Source organism: Sciurus vulgaris (assembly GCF_902686455.1).
Source record: "Sciurus vulgaris genome assembly, chromosome: 2".
NCBI classification, from domain to species: domain Eukaryota; kingdom Metazoa; phylum Chordata; class Mammalia; order Rodentia; family Sciuridae; genus Sciurus; species Sciurus vulgaris.
The window spans coordinates 50,344,188-50,362,852 of NC_136462.1; the positions used below are offsets into that span (position 1 = coordinate 50,344,188).

Consider the following 18,665-nt stretch of genomic DNA (forward strand, 5'->3'; position numbering starts at 1 on the left):
AGCCACTGTTGAATTCACCAGCTTGGATAAACCAATTGAGGTTATTCTGCCTTTTGGGACCAGTATTACAACTTAACACTTGTTACTTCAATAGTATATTATACTGAGAATATTAAAAAGGGTTGTGGCAGGATGGCTTCCTTTCAGTAATACTTTTGGGTTAATACCCAGGTTTATCTATTTCTGTTGTGTACATTTCTTTAGAATAAATGAAAGATGCTATGTATCTAGTTGTGTAAATAATATGGAAAATATTATTCTTGAATTTATTATCTAATAAAGAGGACTATAATGCAGATGGGTCACTTACAACCCAATTGTCCAAAACACTACATTTTTAAAAAGTATTTGGGATTGAAATTCTTGAATTATTTAGCTAGTTCAAAATTTTCATTATGCAGTTGCTAATGACTAGGAATGAGAATAAAATGTCCCATTTTCTAGTCTTTCTGTTTTCCTGTGGAAGGAATCTACCACTATCATATTTGATAAAATAGCTTTCTTTTCTTCATGGCATGGCAGGATCTCATTTCCCTCTTTGTTTTAAAAGGAACCAAAAAACTGGAGTGTACACTACCTGATGGAACTGGACGGCGTGTCATCCAAAACAACCTCAACTACCCCTTCAGCATCGTTAGCTACACAGATCACTTCTACCACACAGACTGGAGGAGGTGAGCTCAGCGCACTCTGCCTGAAAAGGCAAATGTTTTTTGAGATCACACTTTACCAGTGAGTTACTTTGGTACTTAAGCCCTCTACTGAGGTTTTTCATTATTTCCTTATTAGTAGTTACTCTTCAAGGGTTAGTGATTTTGAAATCATGCTTTCTGAACCCAGAAACTTAATGTTATTGACCATAGGTAGCTTAAAGTGGCAGATTATTTGGTAATATCCTATTTTAAAAGGAGCCATGCTTATTTTAAATCTGTTTCTCAGAGAATAAGATTACCCTTATGTGGTACCATAAGGCAGTTAGTAGGTATGAGGCTTTTTTTTTTTAAGAATTTTTTTTTTAATAATATTATCTAGGAGACTGAAAAATACTATTTAGACTTTCTCAAATGAGGATCTAGGGAACATTTAAAAAACAAAACATCTACGTTCTTTTACCCCATTCCCTATAATTTTGATTTAATTGGTCTGGCATAAGATTCAGACATCAATATTTTAATAGATCCTCATGTGACTCTAAATGCAGCTAGGACTGAGAACAAGTGATTTAGACCAGTGGTTTGCAAACTTCAGTATGGCTTCAACATCACCCCAAGGGCTTATTTTAAACATATTGCTAGGTCCCATCCCAGAGGCTGAGTTAGTAGGTTTGTGGGATGGTAGGGGGAGAGGTGCCAGGGATTTGTATTTCCTATAAGTTACCAAGTGATATTGGTCTGGGTATCACCTTAAGAACCACTGGTATTAGACAACTCTTCCACGAGAAAAAAACTCATTTGGCTAACTTGATTTAAATAACATATTCTAGGTTGGCAGAGATTTAGCTTACTTTATCTAACCACTAGTATCTTTTTATCTATTGATTAAATTTCCATGAATTTACTTTTTTTTTGCCAGGGATGGTGTTATATCAGTAAATAAAGACAGTGGCCAGTTTATTGATGAGTATCTCCCAGAGCAGCGATCTCACCTCTATGGGATAACTGCAGTCTATCCCTACTGCCCTACAGGTAAATGAACATATAACAGGATGCTCTTTTTGAATTAGCAGTGAAGAGATTTCTGTAATACTGATTACTCCTGCCGCCACTGACATTGCCATCTTTACTACCTTAAGTCTACCTAGCATAAAATGAAATAGACTTGGTCTTGCAACTTAGTTACAAAATTCTCACCACTCTGCCCTTTTTCCTCACAGGAAGAAAATGAATATGAAACGTAAAGGAGGACTTTAAGTTTACAATCAGAATCTTGACCCTAAAGAACATTTACTGAAAAGGCAAAGACAGTGAAAAAGGAATTGGTCATTAGAAGTTTCTGGACATACAAGATGAACATTTTTAATGTACAAGACTAAGTATATTTTGTGAAAAGTTTATACCTCAATCTTTACTACTGTATTTTTAAAAACAAAGGTTGTTATTGCAAGTTTAAAAAAATAGAATTTTAATCGTTGCTTATTAAAGCAACTTTTTGTAAACATGCATATCATATTTAAAAGGGCAAATTCACAAAACTAAGAACCAATTAGAGTTAAAGCCTCTAAATTTGATTTCTGCTATGGATTCTTTCTGGCCAGGAAATTAAAGCACATGTGATCAGTATAAAAATACAATTAAAATACAATCCTAAAGATCAGTGTAGTTATAGTTACAGAAGCCTATGCAGAACTGGTGGGAAAGACCAACTTATTTATAGTTTCCCAACAAAAGTTCTAAGACTTTTTTACCTCTGCATCAGTGCATTTCTATTTATATTAAAAGGTGCTAGAATGATTGTATTTTCTGATCCCATAAGTGCCTCTATAGACACAACCACCAAAAGTACTACATTTATAAATACCAAAGATGTAGCAGTTTTCACATTTTCTAGATTACTCTAATAAAATTTGTTTTCCTACAACTTAAGGATCTATACTGTTCTGTGACAAACTGGGGCCTGGCATGCATCTTAACCACAAGGGAGCACATTAATTATACAAATATACAGCAATACATAGTTAAAAACAAAAACAAAACAAAACACTCCACTTTCCCAAACTTTATTAAAGAAAAAAGCAATGGTGGTAAATCTCTAGAACATAGTCAATTTTCTGGGATTCCTCCCTTGAAAATGTGACATTTGATTTCCAAACACATGCCAGAAGTGTACATGGTTCCCAATTGTACTAAGTAGGTAAGAAGCTAAAATCCTAAAGTGTTCATCTTCCAACTTTCCCTAGTCTGTGGTCTGTCTTTGGATCAGCAATAATTGCCTGAACAGCTACTATGGCTTCATTAATTTTTGTCTGTAGCTCTCTGAGTTCTTCTATATGCAGCAATCGCAGAATCTGGGCAGCTTCATTAAGAACTGCATCTGTTTTATAAGAAAAGAACACTGCATCAATACATAATTGTTGTGTTTAATACTATTTATTCATTTCAAGAGTCTAAGAATAGTTTGAATTCAAACTAAAATCACTTACCTCCTGTGTCAAAGCCAAGAATATGTTTGTCTAAAGCAACAGGCAAGCCCTTAAAAAAAAAAAAAAAAAAAAAAAAAGGACAAAATGAGTTTACAGTTAAAAATAACTTCTCATATGAAACTGTAAAAAGCAGCTACTCTGCTACTTTAACTCTTTTAGTTGCAGTGGTCAGGGGCCTAAGAATTGTTTGCTGAAATTTGCCTTGTGATTACATTTTTCCCTATTACAATAATCTAGAAAGAATGGCTTTTAAATATACCAGAAATTCTATAGCCCATCCAGTCCTTTATTGTTTTTTTTTTTTTGTCTGTTTGTTTGTTTGTTTGCGATGTTGGTGACTGAACCCAGGGCCTTGTGCTTCACAGGCAAGCACTCTACCAACTGAGCTTTATCCCCAACCCCATCCAGTCCTTTAGACCAGGCTTAAAAACCAATAAATCCTGAGCCGGCAATATGGCTCAGTGGTAGAGTGCTTGCCTAGCATATGCAAGGCCCTGGATTCAACTCCCAGGACTGCAAAATCAATCAATCCTTATTGCAGCAGTGTTTTGTCACTACTGCTGTGGAAAGAGGGTTGAATTAGCTCTTGTTCGATTTTAGTTACAGAAAGCATCAGTGTACAGGCAAGTGGGATAGGAATACTTTTAATATTTCCTCCAGGGAGTTTCTTTTAGCACATTTATTTTGATGTTTTCTTTCCTCCCATCGTGGGGTTTAACTCCAGGGCCTCAGACACACTAGGTAAGTACTGAGTTACGCCCCCTAGCCCTTTTTGTTTTGGAGATAGGGTCTCACTAAATTGATCAGATTACCCTCAAATTTGTGATCCTCTTGTCTTATACTACTAAGTAGCTAGGGTTACAAGCATGTACCACCACACCTGGCTTTTTCTTTTTGGAGATGCCTTGTTATATCGCCCACACTAATCTTGAACTTCTGGACTAAAGGGATTCTCTCCAGTGCTGAGACTACGGTAGAGCACCACCATGCCCAGCTTGATCTGCCTTTACAAGTACACAAAACCTATCTAAAAATATGCTGTTATTTGAAACAATATCAGAAAATAAAGGGAAAAAAAATTTCAACTAACCAGTCAGCACTGACATAGATATACCAAAGGTGACAACTACAATGATGCCAAATTGTAGACTTCAAAATAACTAGCAAAAATGATGTCTGGGATGCAATGATTATACTGTATACACTCATTACCAGTAAAACAACAAAATCCAACTACCTATACTTTCAATGTTACTTTGTAAATACTTTGGTCACTGCTCATTTTTCACCTCATCTACTAACGTACACCTACCTACTTACCATCTGCTTTCTGTTTTAAAGTAGCCAATAAATAAGATATAAAAGTGACAAAACAAATGGGTATGAAAGTATAATGAGCAAACTAAAAAAGTAACAACTGTACTGAGTAGCTCTGTCAGTCTGGTACCAGAGGCTGGAATTTTCCCTCTGTCTGCCAACAGACCACTGAGGAATAGCTATCCCTGAAAATTACCACATGCCTCAAATACTAGTTACAAATAGTTACAAAAACTAAACTATAAGAATTTCTCTACTGGTATCTTAAGATGACACTAAAACTAGAATTCAGAGCACTGAAAATAAGACTAAATTTTACTTTGCAAACAAGGGCAAAAAGATTTGGCTATTCCTTTATTCACATCGCCTTCCAAACTAAAGACATAGTTTTGCTGAATGAATGATTACATTATGCCAGAACAATTTACTGTCTGTTCTACAGAGTGGGTGAAATAAGCTGATTTTAAGCCAAGTTCTAGTGGCCCCATTCATACATAATTAAGTCAAGAAAAACCTAGAGAAGAAAACTGAGGGTCTTTCACAGGGGACCACACTGCCCTGCCATTAGTAACCTTTTAACACTACTGGCTCTTGCTAAAGGGGTCAGAGGACAAAATGCATCAGAGAGGGAGGGGAACCAAAGTTCAGAATGGTAGTGTATCCAAAGTATTCACTGCAACATCTATGCAGTAGGAGGGAAGTGTCATTAGAGACCTATAGCTAGCTGTTCCTCTTAACTCCTGAGGACGTGCTCTGCACCGTCTCATGGTCGAAAAGGCTTTAGGAATATCTGGATTTTGGACAGTTAATCTAAAAAAATATTCCCAAAGTATTCTTTATGTACAGAGAAAGTAGTTATGGAATACTGAACAAAATGATGCAAGGAAAGAATTTAGCTCAAAAAAGAAAACTGGTAACAATATATGCCGTTTGTTTTCAAGCATGAATCAAAACAATCCAATGAATTTCACAGGGGTAAATTCTTTTAAATGAACTTCAACTGGGCATGTGCAGTAGTTTGTAGACTGTACATGAGCTACTGGAACTTTTCTAAGGTATAAAAGTAGCTAAAAATGAACTTCATATATCACTCAACTGACTCCCAACAACTGGATACACTGAATTCACTTAAGAACCAAACGGAATCACACATTAAATAAGATATTCTTTCTTTGTGCTATTTAACATAAAATGGGTATCTTGAGTAGATACTTATTAAGTTTAATCTCATGGCTATACCAGAAGAAATTTCCATTAATAATTGATTTAGAATTTATAAAAACATACCTCTTTTGTTTGATTTGCTTTAGCGACTGCATCTTGTGTTAGGCGCTCTTGAACCAAAATGCGAATTGCCTTAAGAAAACCAAAAATATTGTTTACTGTTTATAATTCATCCTTCTCTGCATCCAGAAAATAAGGCTGTTCACAGCAATTCAAAACACTTTTGTGAACAGATAATAAAAGTACATGGTTAAAAAATTTTTTTAAATAAAGGATATGTGGTAAAAAGTAGGTCTCCTTTCTATGCCTAGCCGTCCCTCCAAAGGACAAGCATTGTTACCAGATTTTTATGTATCCCTACAAAGATTCCGAAGTTGTAAGTATGCTCATGCATGCACAATCTCTGCCACAGAGTAGCATAAAACACTTGTTTTAAAAATTTTTGTAACATTTATTTTTATGTGGTGCTGAGGATCAAACCCAGTGCCTTCACACTAGGCAAATGCTCTAACACTGAGTCACAACCCCAGCCCACAATGCTTGTTTTATACCTTGTTTTTTTTTTTTTTTAATATTTGTTTAGTTGTCAATGGATCCTTTATTTTATTTATTTATATGTGGTGCTAAGGATCGAACCCAGGGCCTTGCACATGCTAGGCAAGCACTCTATCACTGAGCCACAACCCCAGCCCCTATACCTTTTTTTTTTCACTTCATAATAGTCAAGTTTTTGGACATTTCAAAGGACAAGATTTTTTTAAAATACAATTTAAATTGGGGAGAGAACAATTACAACTTGAAAAATTATTTTTAATAAAAAGCAAATGCTATATTTGAAAAAGATAATTAAAACATTTTTAATGGTGATTGGCTGCCAGTTAATATGTTGACTTTTATACCTGGCGAACCTACAGAGATACTTTCTATGTTATTTTTTGAATGCCTCTTTAAATAACCCAATGGGAGATAAACACGTAGGTAGGACTAGAATTTACTATAAAGCTTTTTGTTAGAGCTGGATTTGTATTATTCCTATTTCCTCATTTTGGAAATCTAACAAAAACACCCTAAATATGCTATGCATTGCCTGTTTTTCCTCATTTAGTTTACAACTAAAACTGTCATGACCTCTATAGTTATTCCAAAGAAATTTACATAATTGAATGAGAATAAGCATTTGAAACAGCTAAATTTCATAAAAAACTTTGTCTTTTGGTACCCAATCTAGGCAAAGAAAATTCAAGTTAACATTCAGATTCAGTGTAGAGAACTATAATAAGCTAGGATAATATTTCCCTTATTAAAATTGCCATCTAACATATACAGTTCTAAAAAGTAGGACAAACTATGACTTAATATCTTCAAGGTAAGGTAAAATTTAATTATTCAATTTATTACAAAGTAGTTCTTTTTTTAATTGTAAACAAATGGGATACATGTTGTTTCTCTATTTGTACATGGAGTCAAGGCATACCATTTGTGTAATCATAAATTTACATAGGGTAATGTTTGATTCATTCTGTTATTTTTTTCCCTCCCCCCCAACCCCTCCCACCCCTCTTTTCCCTCTATACAGTCTTTCCTTCCTCCATTCTTACCACCCTCCTTAACCCTAACCCTAATGCTAACCCCTCCCACCCCCCATTATATGTCCTCATCCACTTATCAGCGAGATCATTCGTCCTTTAGTTTTTTGAGACTGGCTTATCTCACTTAGCCATGTACACGGTTTAGCCCAATGCTCTTTAATCTCTTATGAAATCAATAATAACTTCTAAAATAATTTCCAAGCCTGATATCTTAAGTACCACTCCCCTTCTCTACTCCACTGTGTTTTTAGTTACAAGGAATAAATGTTCTGGAGCACATTTTTTTCCTCTCAGAAATATGAGAGTACTTTCAAATTACTGTGCTCCCTGATGTGGGAATTTAAACACACTAGCCTATGTAGGATGAGGGAATAGAAGACTGAAACATTCATTTCCAAAAGAGATTTTGTAGTATTTATGGCCAAATTTACCATTATTAATTTTGGCATTTTCCACTATCGTAATGAATACAGATCATGAATCCTTAAAAGAACTGAGAGATGAAGTAATGTAGGAAAAAGAATGGGCCACTGGGTCAGAGTACTTAGATTCAGTTTCTCATTCCAGAACTTCCTGTGTCTTGGACATTATCTATCTTCTTCTAAGTCTGTTTCTTGGTATACATTTTTTAAAAAAAGAATGTTAGTATCTATGATTATTGGGAGGACTGAATAAGATTACCTTTTCGAAGATTAAAGCACAGTGGTAGGCACATTAATACTCTTCAATATTAGTAGCTATTAGACAATCTGCATCATGCCCCACATTTCTTGACTGTATTTGGTTACTCAACCATAACTTTTAATATCAATAAATAGTATTTAAAAATGGAGAGATTTTTTTTCTATATACAATTTTTTTTCAAGAATCAAAAATATGAAGATTACCTTAAGCATTACCAGGTAATCATCATGACGTTGAATCTGAAGAAGATTAGCCAAAGCCATCACGCCAGCCTTGAAGTCGGGATTATTTACTAGAAATGATTAAAAATAAACAAATTATGTAACTCTGCAGACATAATTTGAGAGAGATCTATAGATATATAAGCTTATAAAATATATTTTGAATTTTCTAATAATACCAATTATTTTGATGTTAATGAAAAAAAACAAAGCAATGTATAAAGTATCAATGATCAGGTAAATGAGTGAGATAAATGGTTTCACTATTAATACATCTCACCAGTCACACAAACAATATGTGACTAATTTAACTTGGTAGCAGGTTTGTCCTGTAACTGTCTGCAAGGCCCATTTTTGTGGCACTTTTAATTTATATTTCTTCCCAAAGTTACTAATTTTAATACACAGATCCCTTCAGTGGGGAGTTTTCCTCAAACCTTTTCTCTAAGCAGCAGTTCTGGAATGTACAAGCTTATTCATTCATAAAAATAACTCATAAATTATAGGTCACAATGAAATTAGTCAGTAAAACATACTTAAAATATTGTAATCTAGGTAATTAGACTCTTCATACTTTCAAAAAGGGGAAATAATTACAGAGACACGTGGGACTTAATGAAAAATTTTACCATTTGTTTCACACAGTCACTGGATTAAAAAGTAAAATTTATACACCCAGAAAGGCAAACAATGACCTACATCATTAAATATAAATTGAAACTCCAAACTACTTGGAGTGAATCAAAGAATAGCATTTTAACATTCAAATATTCAACTGTAATGGGAGAAAGCACACTGTAACTGACAATAAAACACATTACAGAGAATAAAATGTCAACACAAACACGATCTACATGAAGCATCCTTAATTTAATGAAAGCAAGTTAAATGTGAACTTCGTTCCATGAAGTAAAATATATATAAGAAATCAAAAATGTTGATCAATTTTATACATTATTACTTACCATCCAAATTGATCAATGGCTCTGCATTTTTAGTTGCATTGTCAGTATTTTTTGCATTATCAGGTACTAAGTCCTTGTATTTTTCAGCTATAAAAGAGGTAAAAATATAATTTGTAGAATGGTAACTTAAGGTAAAATAAATTTCTGAATTCAATTGAGCCAAACTGATTACAAGCATCTCATCCAATTAAACTTTTTTTTTTTTACTACAGAAAATCTAACAGAAGAGTATGTAATCATAGATTTTTGATTAAGCTAAAGTGCTTATTGGAATACTTGACAACTATCTTTTTTAAAAATCTTTTTTCTAGTTGTAGGTAGATACAACACCTTTATTTCATTTATATTTATATGTGCTGAGGACTGAACCCAGTGCCTCATGAGATGAGCTAGGTAAGCCACTCTACCACTGAGCCACAACCCCAGACCGACAATAACATTTCTAAAGGTAATTATTTCAAACACTGAAATTTTTGGAGGGAAAATATCTGCCTGTATAGCTCCATCTAAAACTTGGGACATAAGAATGGGAGGAAGGTGAGTACAGGTTACAAAAGATTAAATATAAACTCACTAAAAGATTTTTCCTAAATCTTATTTTGAATACAGTATATGAAATCTAAAAACTTTGCTTTCTAAAGTATCACCACTTCAAACATGACATTATATATAAATCTAAAACTTATTTCAAGGAAAGGTGAAATTTAGAATTCCAAAGGTGGGCTTTATTACTTTCATTTGAAAAATATTGAATACATAAAAAAAAAATTTGAATCAACTTAATGTCCAAAGTGAAATCTTAAGTTATAGTGCTTTTATGACTTGTTAATGAAACAAGAGGAAAAAATAAGTTTTAAAATTTAAGTCAGACAGTTAAAGCCTAACAATATAAACACCAAGACAGATGAGAAGAAAGGATTTGGACACATTGAGTAAAGTAAGACCCCATCTATCTACAATGATTTTTTTATTGGGGGTGGGGGTACTGGGGATTAAACTCAGGGGCACTTGACCACTGAGTCATATCCCCAGCTCTACTTTGTATTTAATTTAGAGACAGGGTCTCACTGAGTTGCTTAGCACCTCGCTTCTGCTGAGGCTGGCTTTGAACTTGCAATCCTCCTGCCTCAGCTTCCTGAGTCACCGGGATAACAGACGTGCACCACTGTGCCTGGCTCTACAATGATTTTAATAAATAAATTAGAGAAGGAAAGCTCTTCCTTACAGTAGAAAGCCAACAAATAGATGTCAAAGGAATGATGGAATTGGGAAAGCCCCTTTGGGAAATTGAGGCAAGAATCATAAAATGGATGCTAAAACTAGGAGGGAAATATAGGGAACAAAAGTACACTAAAACAGTCTCAAAATATCTCCCCACATTTATTTCCCAAAGGGGAAAACAATTAATAGTAAACAGACCTTGACCAAGTGATCAAAGTTAACATGACTAATAATGAGAAACAGTATTATCATACATCTTCTGATGTGATGCACTTTAAAAATGTATCACTTCTGTGTTATTTCTAACAAAAGTGTAAACCCTGAATCTAATCATGAGGAAACATCACACAAATCCAAACTGAGGAACATTCTATAAAAGAAAGGTCAAGTGTCATTTAGCACAAGCTATGACTAAGAAATTGTTCCATATTATAGGCCACTAAAAAGATATATAAAACTGAATCTAATACACAATCTGGGATACCTTTTTTTTTTTAATTTAATTTGGAGGGGGCTATCTATAAAAAAACATTGTGGAGACAATGTGAAATGCAAGTAACATTTGTAGATAGCAGTATTACTGACTTTAATTATTATGCTGTGGTCAAATAAGACAAAATCATTTTTAGGAAATGTACAAACAAGTATTTATAGGTGAAGGAAATTACAATTTACTATCAAACTGTTTAGGAAAAAATTGTGTACATGTGCATATGTGTGTGTGTGCACAGAGAGAAGGATGAAGACAATGAAATGTTAAATGCAGAATCTGGTTATGTAAAACTTCTTTGTACTATTCTTGCAATTTTTCTGTTAATCTGAACTTATATTAAAAAAAAGTGAAAGAAATTTAAGACAGAGTTTAAACACCTTAATTGACAAGCTAGTAGAAGAATTTAAATAGTGGTAAGGCACAAATAAAAATTTCACAATTATTTCAGCAAATTTAAGAAAGCTTAAAAGTCAAAAAAGTAGCAACCTATCAATGTAAAACCTAAAAAGAACACGAGTGCCTCCTGCTGAAAAAGGACAGAATTACTACTTTAACCAATTTTCAAAAGCAGTCTTATAATTCTAAATTATAATATTTAACAAAACTTGTTTTCTAGTTTAGTTTTTAAATACACTTTTGATACCAGTTACCTTTCCACTATTTTTTCAGTATCAAAAAAAATCATATTTCATATACGAGTTTGTTTTATTCATTAACAAAGACTGCTATAATTGAGAAATAAATGTACATACTTATAGGTACATACTTATATGGCACCTGCCATTGAAGACTAAAGGATTATAAAAACAGAATGGAATAAACAAGGGTAAAACAAATAAATTGGTATGTGATTATAAACTTATTTGGAATAGCTGAAAAACAGTTTTGATAAGGTGGAGAATACTTTATTGCAAATTAGCTCCCATAGTTCCTACCAATTCCGAGCAGCACTGATAAAAATCAATTAACACTATCATGGTCACAAGGCACAGGATTACATTTATTTTCTAAAGGATCAAAAGCATAAATATTTTCCTTGTAAACTAAAACTGAAAGTAAAGAAAAACTTTCAAATTAGAGCTTTCCCTAAGATCTTTGGCATAATGCTTCTGAAATTTAAATCTGAGGCACCAGCAAAAACCAACTGGGTGATGCTCCAAATCAATGTTTATGTGAACATTCATAGATCCTACATTTACGAAGCAATTACTAAAGCTGATAAGGAATACTCAGGTACTGTGCCAGATAGAATGCCTCCTCTCCCGAGTATTTAGAACCTGTTCGTGTCACCCTATGTGGCAAAAGGGAATTGCATATATGATTAAATTAAGGATTGTGGGATGGGGCGATTATCCTGGATTATTCAAGAGGGCTCACTGTAATCACAATGTTCTTACGGAAAGAGAAGGCAGAAAGGTCAGAGAACAAGATATGACAATGGAAGGAGAGGCAGAAAAAGACTAGAAGATGCTATGCTGCTAGATTTGAAGATGGAGAAAGGGACCAGAGTCAAGGCAGGCAGGCATCCTCAAGAAGGTGGAAAAGAAAAAACACTCTCTCCTCCAGTCTCCAAATAGAACCAGTTCTGCCGACAACTTGACTTTAGCCCAGGAGACTGATGTTGAACTTCTGACTCCAAAATAAGATAATAAATTGTGTTTTAAGTCATTGAGTTTGTGATAATTTGTTAAAGCAGTAACAGGAAACTAAGAAAGATACCATGCTGGGTACAAACTTCACAATTTACTGGGGCAAATAAGACATAGTAGGAAAATGCAAAGTGACAAGTAACTTAGAAGGTAGAGATAAAAAGCTATAAGGAAATTACTGCTAAGATGGAAATTACTGCTAAATGTATAGAGACTGAAATACCAGATTTAAGGAGCTTAAAGTTCCTTCTGTAGAAATTAGGAAAACAATGATATTTTAAAATACATAACATAAAACTGTTCAGGAAGTAGCACTCTAAAACAGATTCATATTTCAGAAAGTTAGCTGGTGGACTATGTGGCTAAAGAATGTAGGGTGACACAACAGACTACTTGAGAAAATATTACAATAACTTTAGCAGAAAGTAGCAAGAAGCTGAAATAGAATGATAGTCTAAGAATGGAGAAGATAAGATACAGCAAACAAGGCAAAAGATCAATAATGGCAGGACAGGAGGGACAGGGTGAAGCCAGAGTTATGAAAAACTTCAAAAGCAAATGATCAAGAGACTGTAACTGACCGTATCATTAAAATGAAAAACAAAATACAAAGGATGTAGATAAGATGGATTGGATCTTGCATTTAGACCTTGGCAGGCTTTTCAAAAATTAAAGTCCACTGAGAGGAAACATGAGTTTAATGAAAAATTGTTTTTACTCTATGTACTAGTATTAAGAAGCTTCTAATACCAAAAGTATGTGTGACAAGACAACATTAAGCACAATACACATATTTTGATGTATAATGCATTAATGTATATTAGCTTACACATACTTTTCAGTCTCGTGGGATAAATGCTTTAACCAACACTCCAAAATCCCATCAATTCTGGGATACAAAAAAACAATTTAACTTAAAAGATTAAGGCGCAGGCTGTGAAAGTTGGCAAATTTATCAATGTAATGTTACTTTGTTGAAAGGTAAATAGCCTTCTCCAGAAAACATTTCCAAATTCTAAAAGATAAATACAAGGATCAATAAAAGACAATAGAAGGCGCTTAACTTCCTGTGATAAAAATGAACCAAAGGTGCCAGGCACAGGCACATGCCTGTAATTCTGGCTATATGGGAAGTTGAGGCAGGAGTATAAGAAGTTTGAGGCCAGCTCAGGCAACTTAGCAAGACCCTGTCTCAAAATAAAAAATAGAAGGCTTTGACTATTACTCAGTAGTAGAGTGCCCCTGGTTTAATCCCCAGAAGTGCAAACAATACAAAACAAAATAAACAAAACAAAAAATTCAAAGATAAAACAATAGAAGACAGAAACAAATTGCTAAGTTCCCTGTATTTTTATATTCCTTCTTTCCCATCTTTCTTTTCTCTTTAAAAAAATGCAAATACTTCAAAAAACATACCATTATCTCCGTACTCAAGTCTAACAGCTAAGCCAAGAAGCCAGTCAATTGCTTCTTGTCGATCCTGAATCTTGAAGGGACAGTTAACATCTCTGAGATACTGCAAGGAAGGAAAAAAAAATTTTTTTAAAGGCCCAGTTTGATTATATTATCCAGTTTTAATCAATGATTACAGAACTTAGATCTGGGATGGGAATCTAAACTTCCCAATTCCAGACTTCAGTACACAAAGGGTAATTTATAAAAAGGGAGACATTTTAAAAAAGAAGGATATATAAATAAATTAGTTATCTAAATTTCAATATTATAACTTTCATGTTATGGAAATGCTACTGAACAGAGTAAACCATGTAGCATACACGTAGGCTGTAACCAAGTATTTTAAATAAACATCTGAAGCCATATACCAGATGACTGGTATCCTTCAAAGAAGCCTCTTAGGAAGTGAAAACTGAATTCTAGTAGCAACGATGCTACTAGTTAAAACTTCTGCCCTTTTGGAAATCCTTTCAGGGATAACCAATGAATTGGTATGTTTAAACATAGCTTGTTTTCTACCCCTGAATTCTGTTCACTTATTTAAGAAAATAATCACCTCCTTCACATTTTCTCATGACCACCCTCCCTAAATTGTCAATACTGAAAATATTTAAAGGGTTGACTCATGATTTAAAAGTAATTTAAAAAGTAACATATGCTTTACACAATGACATTAGCATTCCCAAGAGACAAACTTGATGATAATCTGATATACTAATCTTCAAGTTATTGTACTTTTTCTCATTTGTGTGTTTTATATCAGAAAAAATTTTATTCTTCATATACATTACATGTGTATTGTCTCATATATGTGAATGGGGCATACGAGGTAAATAAGCAAATGCAAAATCCTAGCAATGTATTTCAAAGTCTTAACAAGTCCATTAGAATTTTAAAAATATTTTTAAGGGTAAAGGAATATAACCCAGGAGAAGAAAAGGCAGTGACAATAATAGTCATATAGTACCTGCTATGGGCCAGGCACTTTTGTCAACAGGTATATAGGTCTATCACTCACTAACAACAAAGCCACCCCTATGGAATAGGCACCACTGTAATACCCATTTACTGATGACAAAATTGAGACAGAAAGGTTCATAAACTTGCCCAAGGTCATAGCACTGGTGTATAACTTACAGAACTACCTAATTCATAAAATTACTGATTGAGTCTAGGGAGAAAGGTAACTAATCGCTTTGCTCTTACTCATGAAAGTAATACAGCTGATGAAAACATTTAATGTAAATAGTAACACTGTATAATGCTATTTTTATCTAATTTGAAAACAATTTTTTTCTGTAAAAATATTACTAAAATTAAGTCAATGGGAAACTTATTCTAGTCACGAAGATATAAACACAAACCTTTTATAGGACTGTTTCTATCATACACAGAACATTTGTGTACATTAAATATAAGCATAAACATAACACAGTCTAGTTTTCAAAATGCCAATGTCTTAATATAAAAAATACCCAGCAGCTCAGGAGGCTGAGGGAGGAGGATCGCAAGTTCAAAGCCAGCCTCAGAAATTTAACAAGGTCCTAAGTAACTCAGTGAGAACCTGTCTCTATATAAAATATAAAAAAGGGCTGGGGATGTGGCTCAGTGGTTAAGGGGCCCTGGGTTCAATCCCCAGTTTAAAAAAAAAAAAAAAAAGAAAGAAATAATACTAAAAGTATACCATTGCTGCATTTTTATTTATTTATTTTAGTCTATTGTCTAATGTTAAAATTCTGATTTTAGCCACTAAACGAATATATTTACATTTATAGAATATATTCCACTATTTAAGAAACTTCACAATGTTTCTGAAGAAATCTAGTTCTACCTCATTCATAGGATTGTCAAGGACCCCCCACCCCCTACCATTATCAATACTCAAGTTTGGTAGGAACAGAATTTGCACTAAAATCGAGAAACATGGTAAGAAAAAAGCTAAATCCTTGAAATCTGCTTTTCTAATATTTATTAATTATTACATCTTTAAAGAACAAAGTAATTTTAAGGTTGCTTTCATATAGTTTAGAAAAGCTCTCTGTACTTTTTTATTTTACTTCCTAATTCCATACCTTTTCAAAGAACTTGGGCCAGTCACTGCTGTGGATGTTTCTTAAATTACCTCTGTCTTCAATCTTGTAGTGTCTGATTTTCTGGTCTTCAAGCCAAACGATAAAGTTTCTAAATTCTGTTTCATCTGTAATCAAAATATTATTTAAATCACTAGAAGCACTGATGAAATACTTCCTTTTTCATAAATGGTCTTGTGGAATATTCGTAATTCCACAATGATAACTTAATTGAGCCAATAGAAGCAGGAGTTGCAAGTATTGACTCTGGAGCTAGAGATTAACAATTATCTATTCAATCCCAATCTGAATTTAAAAAGTCCAGACACTTATTACTGGTTTTGTGAACATGAGCTAAACACCTACATTTTTCTGTGCCTCAGATTCTTTAGCTACAAAATGGAGATTAAAAAAATGGACTTACCTCATAGGGTTGTTTTGAAGATTGAGTGAAATATTGAGAAAACAGTGAACAACACATAGTTTTGCTATTTAAATGTTAGTACTATTCCAGTTCCTTGGGGGGAGAAAAGGGAGACTGGGCAAGTATGAAATTATAACTAAGTGAAATAAACAATAATAAAAAAACTAAAATTCAAGAAATTAAACTCAGAAAGGAGACACTGTGACTACTACTGTCTTGTAATGCTTACTGCATATTAAGTGCATGGTTTATATTTATTTTAATCCTTTCTATACTCTTTTAAAAAACAAAACAAAACAAAAACCAGGATTGAACCCAAGTGCCCTTAACCATATCCCCAGTCCTTTATTTTGAGACAGGGTCTTACAAGTTGCTGAGGCTAGCTTTTAACTCTGATACTCCTGCCTCAGTCACTGGGATTACAGGCATGTGCCACCTGGCCTGACTGCTTTCAATACCTTTTTGAGGTGGGTAATATCCGCATTTTACAGATCAGAAAACGGATACTTAAAGATTCAAATCCAGATCTAAGTTCTAATGTCACTGAACCTTTTTTATTCAAAGGCAAAGTAAAAAAAAAAAAAAAAAAAAAAAAAAAAAAGATAAAATAATTAGATTTGACTCTACAGATCAAAAAAACCTGCCTTGAAATTATTTCCAACTTGTGAGTCTTATATAATGATGTGAGTGTGCTATCACAAGTTGAACTTGATGATCCCTTTCAAACTTCCTAGTCTATCAGAGATCAAGAACAATTGAAGGAAATGAGTACAGACGGGTTAGTAATGATGAGTAGCAATGTCATTACTTTCCAAAACTTTAATGCTGCAAAATTCTAAATATCTTTCTATTTACAATTCAACCTCTGCGCTCATCTGCTACATTTTTTTGTACAACCCACACAACTGCATTAGTCTCTTACCCTGTAGGTGCTGGATTTCGTTATGCACTATCTTGATCTGAACCCGCTTCCTCAGTTCTGTCTTCACCCCTACCCCTTAGCTCAGGCAGGCAGTGAGCTAGACTTCAAGTTACTCAGCACCTTCCTCAGAATACAGCCCTACTGGCCCACAACAAATGCTCAATGTATCACCCAACAACTCGATGAACCCTGGGGCTGAAAGAGGAGAAAGGCAAACGCTTTCACTTTCATGTGCAGAGGGGGCTGGGTGTTTGCGGGGTGGGGTGGGGTGGGGTAGTCTGGAGTTAGCAAGTGCAGAAAGTGGCGATACCCAGACAGAAGTGAACAGGCTCCGATCTCGGGGCGCGGCGGAGGGTGGACATGTGTGGCGGCCGGGAGAAGAGGGGCCCAAAGCCCTCCCGTCCCCAGAGGGGTACAAGGCCTCCGAGGGTCCCAGTGGGGAGGCGCGGCTGGGGTGCGTCCACCGCCGGGGTCAGGACCACGCGGCCAGCCAGGGTCGCCGCCTCACCTTTACAGTTGAAGCCGGAAGGATTATGGTAGTCGAGAGCCGTCAGCTTGCGTCGGAACATGGTCCCCGCTTCTCGCTCTGGTCCCCCGGGCCTCGCCGGGAGAAGAGAAGCGAGGTGGAGCTGGCGGCGCAGGCACCGGCGACGCGGCGAGAGGGCGGGCTGACGCCGGGACGCTCCGGAATGACGGCGGCTTTCACCAATCGGGGCTTAAGAACGCAGACCGCCGGCAAATCTTCACCAGTCGCGGCTCAGGATGGGGAGGCGGGGCCACGTCAGGGCACGTCGACGCTCAAATAAACTTTATTGTCAGCTTCCTAGTTGTACAAAAGGCAGAAAGCAAGTGGGGAGCCGGTTTCCTCCAGTCTCCCTCCTTTTTTAAATACGGCGTGCAGAGATTAGTATCTGTAGGCTTTCTACTCCAGGCTATATCTTCCACTGGATCATAGAATTACTCCTAGTATTTTTAGTGTATTCATTTACTTATTGTTCTTCCTACTTTGGTGCTTTTCTAACACTGCTGATGCAAAGACTGAAAAGCGAAATCCCTGCAATGAGACACTTTCAGAGTAGCTGGGAGTGATCTACGGATAACATAGAACTACGTGATAGTTCCAGCCACTGAGTGAAGTCAGCAACTGGAATCATCCTTACCTTTCCCAAACACTCAGTCACAGCATCTAGTAGGTCAACCAGCTCCTTTGATCCCGTCTCTCCTAACTCAAGGAGCTTACCATCAGGCAAGGGAAGATAAATAATACGATAATAAAAGTAAATTATTTACTAT

The 18,665-nt window shown here is 35.1% G+C and overlaps 2 protein-coding genes across 2 annotated transcripts in view; one reads left to right on the forward strand and one right to left on the reverse strand.

The window, feature by feature from the left end:
* NID2 (nidogen 2) overlaps positions 1-2,559 on the forward strand; it is a 60,520-nt gene extending 57,961 nt beyond the window's left edge. Inside the window, exons 19-21 of the mRNA XM_079120917.1 lie at positions 551-674; positions 1,573-1,685; positions 1,874-2,559. Coding sequence (XP_078977043.1) covers positions 551-674; positions 1,573-1,685; positions 1,874-1,884 — 248 coding nt within the window. The 3' untranslated portion in view covers positions 1,885-2,559. The remainder of the gene's footprint in view (positions 1-550; positions 675-1,572; positions 1,686-1,873) is intronic.
* A 141-nt stretch (positions 2,560-2,700) lies between these two features.
* Positions 2,701-18,042, reverse strand: RTRAF (RNA transcription, translation and transport factor). Its single transcript, XM_079121601.1, has 8 exons — positions 17,881-18,042; positions 16,030-16,154; positions 13,919-14,018; positions 9,140-9,226; positions 8,157-8,245; positions 5,744-5,812; positions 3,140-3,188; positions 2,701-3,030 (listed from the first exon to the last, which is right to left on the reverse strand). The coding sequence occupies exons 1-8, from the start codon at positions 17,939-17,941 to the stop codon at positions 2,876-2,878; spliced, it is 735 nt and encodes a 244-aa protein (XP_078977727.1). The 5' UTR covers positions 17,942-18,042; the 3' UTR covers positions 2,701-2,875.
* Between the last annotated feature and the right edge of the window lie 623 nt (positions 18,043-18,665).

Bases quoted from the DNA above. Each gene is read 5' to 3' on its own strand.
- RTRAF (XM_079121601.1), bottom strand. From the start codon at position 17,941: ATGTTCCGACGCAAGCTGACGGCTCTCGACTACCATAATCCTTCCGGC. The intron at 14,019-16,029 runs GTATGGAATTAG...CCTTCCTTGCAG, and splicing joins GGCCCAAGTTCTTTGAAAAG to TATCTCAGAGATGTTAACTG. The intron at 5,813-8,156 runs GTAATCTTCATA...GGTTTTCTTAAG, and splicing joins ATTACCTGGTAATGCTTAAG to GCAATTCGCATTTTGGTTCA.